A 9,635-nucleotide genomic window follows, 5' to 3' on the forward strand; every position below is an offset into this window, starting at 1 on the left:
AGCGCAGAGCATCGTGGTCCTCCGCTTGTGGCGTCGGGTAGCGTGATACGAAGCGGGGAAGCTGAGCGTTGGTCGGGGTTGCGAAGAGATCTACGACCGGATTTCCGAAGCGTGAAGAGAGTTCTTGAAACAGGTGAGGGTGGAGCTGCCATTCCGCTTGATCTATTGTTTCGCGGCTGAGCCAGTCCGCCCTCACGTTGGTTGCCCCGGAAATGTGATCTGCTCTGATCGAGGGCAGGTGTCTCTCTGCCCAGCTGAACAGCTCCGCGGACTCTTTCATCAGGGTACAGGACTTCGTGCCCCCCTCTCTGTTGACGTGTGCCTTGGCCGAGATGTTGTCGGTCAGGATTAGGACGTGATGCCCCTGCACCGTCGTCTGGAAGTTGCGAAGTGCCAGTCTGATCGCTCGAAGCTCTAGGAGGTTGATGCTGTACTGACGCTCTTCTTGCGACCACTGACCTTGTGTGACTAGGTTGTGGAGATGGGCTCCCCATCCCCGAAGACTGGCGTCGGTGGTGAGTATCAGACGGTCTGGTTCTAGGAAGCTGGATCCCTTGAGGAGTGACGGTGATGTCCACCACCTGAGGGACCTGCGGACCTGTAGAGTGAGGCGAACCTCCTTCTTGGAGTTGGCCCTTCCCGTTCGCTGGAAAGGAAGTAGGAGCCACTGCAGGGGTCTCGAGTGTCTGTGTGCCCACGGTACGATGCCGAAGCAGGATACCATCTTCCCGAGGAGGGTTGATAGATGGATCAGAGCAACTCTCCTCCTCGTCAGGCACTGCAGAGCTAGGGTTCGGATGCTTTGGACTCTGTCCGGTGATAAAAATACCTGGCCTCTGGTCGAATCTATCAGTGCCCCCAGGTGCAACAGTCTGGTGGTGGGCAGGAGCTGGCTCTTTGCAAAGTTTATGGTGAAGCCGTGATCCTGGAAGGTCTTGATCACCAACTCCATGTCTCTGTAGGCCTGGCTGGGTGTGGACGACAGGATCAGAATGTCGTCTAGATAGCAGAGCACCCGGATTGGGGCGGCTCGGAGCTTGGCCGCCACCACCGCTACCAGCTTGGTAAAGGTGCGGGGGGCCGATGAGAGTCCGAATGGCATCGCACGATATTGGTAGTGCCGGCCCGCGTATTCGAATCTCAGGTACTGACGGTGATGTGGGTGAATTGGCACGTGCAGATAAGCCTCCCGGAGGTCGACTGATTGAAGGAAGTCGCTCTGTCTCACTCCCGCTAGGATGGACTTGAGGGAGTGCATCTTGAACCTGCGGTATCTTACCGACAGGTTCAGGCGCTTTAGATTCAGTATGCCCCTCCAGCCCCCGGAGTTCTTGGGAACCAAGAAGAGGGTTGAGTAGAATCCTGCGCCCCGCAGGTTGTGCGGGACTGGCTCTATGGCCCTGACCTCCAAGAGGTGGGCAATCTCCTGTGACATTAGGTCCTGAAGCTCCGAGGATCGAGGGGTTGGACAACGGACAAACCGGTGGGGCGGCTGGCCGGAGAATTCGATGGACAGTCCGGAAGAGGTCGTACGCCTTACCCAGGAGTCCGAAGTTGAATTGGCCCATTGTTGATGGAAGAGGATGAGCCGCCCCCCTATGGGGCCCGTGGCCCTGGAGTCATTTACCCCTTCTGGCGGGCTTAGGGCCGGCACCACGGAAGTTGCGTTTAGGCTGCTGGTGTCGCCCTCGGTCTCGGAACTGTTGTCTGTCGTTGAATCTGTCTCCTCCCTGGAAATGGGGACGATGTGAGGCGGACCCCCTGGGTCCGGCGCCTGTTCGAAAGGGCTGCTGGGGCGGGTAAGGCGAGTACCTGCGTTCTTGGCGCCTGTATGTTGATGGGAGGATCTTTCTCTTGTCCTTCCCTTCAATCAGTAGGGGTTCTAGCGGGGCCCCGAACAGATCTGGTGCTTTGTATGGGGAAGCCGCCAACTTCCACTTGGCTTTGAAGTCGGCTTTCCATGGCCGAAGCCAGAATAGCCTCCTAGCCGTAAGAGTTGAGGCCAGCGCCCTTGAGGCGAACTTGGCTGAGTTCAGGGAGCTGTCAGCCGTGTATTCGGTGGCAGCTATTATCTTATTTAGATCTTGATGCAATCTAGTGTCCTCCGGTGGTAGTCTGTCCTGCAGATGACGGAGCCAAATGAGCGAGGCTCTGTTGAAGAAGGAAGAGGCTGTTGCGGATCTGATTGCCCAGCCAACGGCCTGGTGCGCCTTGCGGAAGGCCCATTCCATCCTCTTCTCCTCCGCCTTGAGTGTGTCTAGCGGGTCGGTGGAGATCAAGGAGCTGGAGGCTAATGCTGCCACCGGCTGGTCTACTGAAGGGAGCACCAGGAGGTCCTCCAACTCTGGGGCAGAACAGTAGAGTTTCTTATCGAGGTTGCTGGGTGTTGCCAGGGAGGCCGGCTGCACCCAGGGGTTCTGAATCACGTCTGTAAACAGCTGCGGGCACGGGATGTAATCCTTCTGCGGCTTTGACGACTTGAAAAGGGCGTCGTGAGGGCCTGCTGTTGACGTGGAGGGCGTTGTGACATCTCCTGGTACTCCAAGGTTGGTTGTGAGCCATGCCTTGTGGAGGAGCGATTTGAATAAGGCCGGGCGGAAGAGGCCCGTAAAGGCCGGGGTATCCGGTTCTAGGCCCTCGTCCTCCGATAGCTCCATCTCCTCTGGCCCCTCCTCCACTTGGTCTGATTCGTCTGATGACGAGTCCCGGCCTCGTTCTGGGATGGGATGGGGCTGGGGCTGGAATGGCCGTGGCTGGCCCGGTGCTGCCTGAGCGGGCGCCTGGGCCGTCTGCTGCATGGTTGCCGTGAAGGATGACAGGGCTGCTGAGAACACGGCCTGGAAGTCTACTGGGGGTGCCAAACCCAGTCCGCCCTGACCCTGTGGGTCTGCCCTTGACGGTGTGGCACTCGCCTCTCTAGCCTGGCGATGCTGGATTGTTGCAGGGGAGGTTGAAGCTTCCAGGCCGGGCCCTGGAGCTGTCTCGACGTGGGGTGTTGTGCGGGACTGCCCACCCCCCTCCGGGGTTCTGGGAGTAGCTGTGATTTCGGTCACAGATGTAAGACCCCGTTCCGCCTCTCTTGGGGAGATGGGGGCAAGCTCCCCAGGTGCAGGATCCCTGGGTGGGATTCCTGAAGTCGCCTTGTGCGCCCTCTCCCACTGTCGCTCTAGGGCGTTGTGTCTCCTCCGGGCATCCCTATCTTGGAAAGGAAGGGAGCCTTCAGAGGCCGCTCTGCTAGTCGAGCTCATATGCCGCTTTTTTGACTTCTTCTTTCCCCTTCTTTCGCTTATACGGGGTGGGCTTAATTCCAGTTCCATGTCTGACGATGGGGGGGAGCGAGACATGGCTGATGCGGCTGGCGGATGATGGTAATGACCCTGCCCAAGACCTCTTGATTGACGCCCCTTCCGGCAGTGGAGGAGGAGGGGTGGTGCAGGTCTGCAGCTGGCTCCCTGATTGGGAAGGGAGGCGCAAGCTGGAAAACGATGCCCAAAATGGCGGCCCGAAGGTCCACCAATATGGCGCTGCCCCACGTGGCAGACTTGGCAGCGGGCTTACAATGGCGGCCCGAGGGTCCAGCCAGACGCCGCGCAGTCCCCTAATGAGGGGGGGGAGCTTGTCTCTCTCTTCGGCGCTTGTCCCGCCTCGCGCCCTTGCTCCGGTGCCGCTCCGCGAGGCTCAGCCTTGAAATGGGCTTCGCTCCTCGCCACGTGGGCGGCCGGCGCTTCCGGCTCCGCCGGCCAGCTGATGAGCGCGCCGCCTTTGATCGAGGGCTCCGGCGTGGGGCGATTGAATTGAAGGCCCCCTTGCCGGCTGGAGCAGGCGTAGATCGCTCCGGTAGCTCCGCCGGCCAGCTGATGAGCGCGCCGCTGCTGCACGAGATCTCCGGCGTGGGCGCTTAGTTTGAAGCCCCTTGCCGGCTGGAGCAGGCGCAGATCAATCCGGTAGCTCCGCCGGCCAGCTGAGGGGCGCGCCGCCGCTGATCGAGGGCTCCGGCGTGGGAGCGATGTTCTGAAGCCCCTGCCGGCTGAGGCCCCTGGCAGCTGGAGTGGCTGGGGGCTGGCGAGCGAGCGTGTGGGCGCTCTGCTCCACTCCCCCTCCTATTAACAAAGTCTTTCAGCGTAGATGCGCAACAGAAAGAAAAACACGAAAGGGAGCTATTCAAAAATAAAGTAAGTTCCTAAACGCTCAAAGGAAAGGAGAAAGCCTATGAAAATAAATTTATAAGGAAGAAAAACCCCCACAGAACAATACCTTAGAAATCTGTGGAGCTCCAAAAATCACTACAGTGTTTGCCAGCAACTGAGTGAAGACTGGGGGATCATGGGACCAGAGGCGTGGCTTGGGAGCCGGAAAGGGGAACAAAAGCCTTTTGTTTTCACTCAGTTGTTTGCCAAGCACTGAAGGATTAACCCATGCATGGATAGTGGGAGCAGCGCACAGGAAAAATACTGATCCAGCTCATCACCAGAATTTATGTTCTGTTTTATTTCTGTTTTGTTTGATGAAAAATGGAAGAGTCTGCCAACTTAGTTTGAAATCAATTAAATGGTTTTTTTTACCAAATGATGCACTTTTGATGAAAAAAATTGTTTCAAATTATGCAATGACCTCTAGGAGTGCTAATTCCTTTGCGAGGTCTGGGGGCTATCTCATGACTACACCTACTGCCAAGAGAGGAACTATGTTCACATAATATGGCTAAGTAAAACATAGTTGAGACTCAATTGTCGCCTATTGAATCTATAAACTAACCACAATGGCTGGTTTTACATAATATGCTAAATTAAAATATGGTTAGCTAGTTTGGTTCTAATGTATTGTGTGTGAATGCAGCACAAGACCCCAAACTGCTACTTGAAATTAATTCCTTTCCAATTATGCTAAAGCTTTTCACTTCAAACGAAGTTGCTATTAGAAAAGTGTTTAATTTCACATGACAGACTGGAGACCCTTCCGGCCAACACAACTCTCCATAAATCAATGAAAGAAGATTGTTGCTTTAAGTAGAAAGTTGAAGGATTTACCTATCAAACAGATGGAAATTGTTCAGCCCATCTAAAAACAACAGTACAACTGCTTCCGCTCCCCCAGTTTCTGCAAAGACTTTGAAGGGTAGGTGTCCATATAACTAAGATGACCCTTGGATATGTTTCCACAACACATCTGATATGAATAGTGAACACTGTACTCTGATTTCACAAAATACTTCAACCTGACCAAAGCAGGATGGGTTTGCACAATAACCTAAACTACAAAAAAAACCCTCTGAAACTTAACTCTTCTCCAAATTTAATATATTGCACACGTTTTTTATTATATCTGGACCTAACTCCTTGTGAGTTTTTAATTTCTAGGAATTGACAAGTAACACACATCCTACATCTCTAGAAGCAGTGTAGTTTTGACAGCACCTATTTAACTGTGGTTGCTCCTGGAAAGCCAAACAATGTTAGATTTAATACTACTTGTATGGGAGGCTACCAGGAAATATAAGGGTATAGACTTGACCATGAGGACCCAGATTGTGGGAGCAATAAGCTGACTTTGTATAAAAAGAACACCGCTTAGGGGGGGCCGAAAGCCCTACTAATTAGGTATATACAAAAGTATGAAGGGTATTGCTTAACGCATTGTAAGCCGCCCTGAGTCTCCGGAGAAGGGCGGCATATAAATCGAACCAATGAATGAATGAATGAATGAATGAATGAATGAATGAATGAATGAATGAAGTCAGGAAAGCGCAGCAGCAAATCATCCACATACTGTTGACAAGAAAACTTTAAATCAGCAGAGTCAAGCTTAACTTAAGAGACTTTAGCCCTGGATACCATTTTAGCTCTGGAACAAGATAGACAATTGGAAATAGCTACTACCTTTAAGTTTGAAGGGGTACCATGGTTTAAGAGGTTTCATCTATTATCCATCTATGATTCACTGAGATGCTGATGAAGTAGACTTTGGGCTGATCCAATTGGGCTTTTAAGCTTTTTTAGTTTCATCTTCAGATTCTCAACATCTCTCCCAGATCATTTCATTACACATTGAAAAGTAGAGCACATGATTGGTACATCCTGGAAAAATGGTAGCACAAAGAATTATTTGTAAAGCCTTCACACATTCAGTTCTATGGAAAACCCTCCTGCTGCTCAGTTTTGTGCCGTTCCCTTGTGTGCATGGATCATGTCCATCTTGAAAGAAGCTGGAATCTGCCCATTCCTTTAAACATTTTTCTTGGATCTGAATATATTTGATAACTACTGTATTGCAACATTCCTGTTCTGGGGAAAGCCAGATCAATGCAGTGATTGCTACCATCTGCTTTAATCTTAAACACTGTTTTTAGTAGATTTTTATATGTATTGTATTTATATTCTATATATAGGGATTTTCCCATTAATATTATATTGTGGACATTTTAATATACAGCGATCTTGTCAGCTGCCAAGAGTTTTTTTGATTGTATCAAATCTAATAAATAACTAAGCAAATTTGAAATAGAGAATCACATGTACATAAAAAGTCTGTGTCTTTGGCTTGCTTTGCTTTCAGAATATCATTTTTATCTGTACAAATAACCCAACTATTTCTCAGTCTTTTGTTTTCAATTTTTTTTCTCCCCTGTAAAGCTTATGTTGAAAAAAGAACAGCCAATCACCAAGATCTTCAGAGTACTGTAATTTTGATTTCATGCACACATGCTCCATTACAGGGTGGATATGAGCAGCTACTACAGACTATGGAGAAACGCATGATGGATGTTGAACAACAATTGAGGCTTGTGAAACAACTTCTCCAAGATAAAGTCAATCAGCTGAAAGAACAGGTGAGAATTCTAAGTGGTTTCTAAGTCAATGTGCGGTAGTTGATACCTGAGGATTCCTTACACAAGGTTTGAGGTAACATGACAATCTAAGGCTGGGTTCACACTAAACCATAAGATTTGGCAATGTGTTGTTGGAAACCAGCTAGCACTATGGTTTGTAAATCAATGTATGGCCAAGCATACAGATGCATATTTTTCCTGACAGATTCTGAAACCTCAAAGCTCTCTTCCCTAGAGCTTCCAAAAATTGTTATAAATAGTAATTTGAATCAGACAAAAACACCTTTAAACAAAATGAAATCAAGTGTGGTTTTGTCCTGGCTTCATTTACTACTGTTTGGAGTATAGTCACCACATGTGCTAATCAGATGATCAAATCTACCCCTCGGGCTCAACAAAGTAATGCATCCTTATCTTAGCATGATTTGAAAAAAGCAGGCAGTTGTGGTTTAGATAATAAACTGGGGTTATGCAAACCATGGTTTACTATATTGTGTAACTGCAGAATTTTTGGGTTGATGTCAAAATACCTCATCCCAATCCTATGTAGATATAAATAGGCTTCATAGTGGATGAGTCCCAAATTATTTCATTCTAATTGTGCTGAATGATCAATTGTTGGCAATTTATTCTAGATGGCACACACTTGTATCAACACTTAGACATGGCTTTATGGGGAGAAAATAGTAGCTAAAGCATTATTGTTATTTACACGTAATCCATCCAACATTTTTGACTGAGTTTGGTACTTTTGACTATTGGATCCTTCCCAAGGATCTAGGATAGTTAAAATATGATAATTAATTTTGTGAATTTGTTTTATTTATATGCCATCAACTCAAGGTGGCAAACATATTTAATATGTTTTCCTCCTCCTATTTTCCTCACAATAACAATTCTGTAACGTGAGTTGAGCTGAATGAAAATGACTGGCCCATGGTCACCTAAATGGCTTTCATGGCTAAGGCGGTATTAGAACTCATGGTCTCCCAGTTTCTAGCCTGGTCCTAAGCACTAGACTAAACTATTTAGATTAATGCAACTATTTATTACTGGTAAATTCAGATTCTACCCATTCCCATTGTATCAAAATGCTTTTCAGATATTTTGGTATTATTATTATTTACCATTTGTCTACTAAATGTATTTAGACAATATTCAAAATGATGACTATGACTCTTTACAGTAGGGGTGTCAAACTCACGACGACACATCACGTGACGTATTTCAACTTTTTTTCCCCTTCACTAAACTGGTAGTGGGCATGGCCAGCGCCTGATGCATCTGGCCCACAGGCCGTGACTTTGACACCCCTGCTGTATAGAGACAGCTTAAAAAGTAATACTGAATTTAGCTACAACTGGAGTGCATAATTTATTTCTTTGATTTGTCCTCTATGTGGAACAAATGTACCATTTCTTAACTATGTTTCAGTTTGTAAGAAACACAAAAGCTGATGAAATGGTGAAGGATCTCTATGTTGAAAACGCTCAGCTGCTAAAAGCTCTGGAGATGACAGAACGGAGGCAGAAGATGGAGGAGAAGAAGAACTATCTGCTAGAAGAAAAAATAGCCAATCTTAGCAGAATAATCAAAAATCTGACCTCCAATGTAGGATCATCAGCTCAGCTGGGATCTTAGTGCCTTTCTCCACTTGCATTTAACTATAGTGCAAACATGTCTTGACCATTTATTGCAAGGCATTACCTTCATCTCATCCCCAGCCAATGTGTAAAACTTTTTCAGTCATGTTTAGCTGTACCAGTGTTAAAATAGTACTTCCCTACTTATTTTGACTTTAGGTGCAGCTCAACGCATGTACAATCTGATAGACTTACTGTATTACCTATTACTTTAGGGGAAAGTCGGATGACCAAAATGACTTGAAGCAAAGGCAATACAGGTTGGATAAGGATGGGCAATTGGATAGCAAATTTCATGCTGGTATAGTCCCCAAAAGCTGTGGAAAGCACTTCAGGGGTGGGGAAAGACCCTAAACCTAACTACTTATTTATGCAGAATTATGCACTTTATTGAAAGGTGAACATTTCATCTATTTTAATGCTGCATTTTGATAGCTGCAACTTTGGGGCTGTGCTCAAAAGAAATCTCACTACTCTCAAAAACACAAAACTAATCGGGGTATGGATACACACCAAGCATAAATCCCAAGTGCCTTACTTTATATTTTTTTGGTTTGCATGTTTGGTTTGCATGGAATGGTGTGAGGAGGTACCATGGCCTAAGAGGTTTCATCTATTATCCACCCACCATACTACTGATTCACTTTTCATGAGCCGTCTATCCATTGTCCTGAATGGCCAAAGCAGAATGTAAATGGTAGATATACCCTGAAATTTTCATCCTCTGCTGAAGTTTTAGAGACAGTGGTACTATAACCATACTTTGAAGGAAATTTGGAAAAGTGAACATCCTCTCAGTTTTCCCAGATCCATTCAAAGGAACAATGGTAGCTTTGCCAGTTTCTAGGATAGTTAGACTAGGAACTTTCCGCCCTTTCAACTGACAAACACTAGAAAAGAAAGGTTAAGAAAGTAGATGGACATCAGAAAGGGAGAAGAAAAATCAAAAGAACACCAGAAGAAGCAGCCTGACTCTTAAGGGAAACCACAGCTAGATCTCTTCACTCTCAAATGGTCCCACCCTCAAGAAAATCATCTTAATGAGTAAGACAGAAAAAGGATAATTGTACAGGCAATCCTCCGCTTACAACCATTCATTTTAACAACTGTTTGAAGTTACAATGGCACTGAGAAAAGACTGGAAGTTTTAAAGAAGAGATTGGATT

At 47.3% G+C, this 9,635-nt stretch overlaps 1 protein-coding gene across 1 annotated transcript in view; it reads left to right on the plus strand.

Moving 5' to 3' along the window:
- NIN (ninein) overlaps positions 1-8,467 on the plus strand; it is a 102,087-nt gene extending 93,620 nt beyond the window's left edge. Inside the window, exons 25-26 of the mRNA XM_070931684.1 lie at positions 6,713-6,826; positions 8,261-8,467. Coding sequence (XP_070787785.1) covers positions 6,713-6,826; positions 8,261-8,467 — 321 coding nt within the window. The remainder of the gene's footprint in view (positions 1-6,712; positions 6,827-8,260) is intronic.
- Positions 8,468-9,635: the final 1,168 nt, after the last annotated feature.

Source organism: Pituophis catenifer, unplaced genomic scaffold (genome assembly GCF_029215685.1).
Source record: "Pituophis catenifer annectens isolate HBS135680 unplaced genomic scaffold, rPitCat1.0.hap2 SCAF_1, whole genome shotgun sequence".
NCBI lineage: Eukaryota > Metazoa > Chordata > Lepidosauria > Squamata > Colubridae > Pituophis > Pituophis catenifer.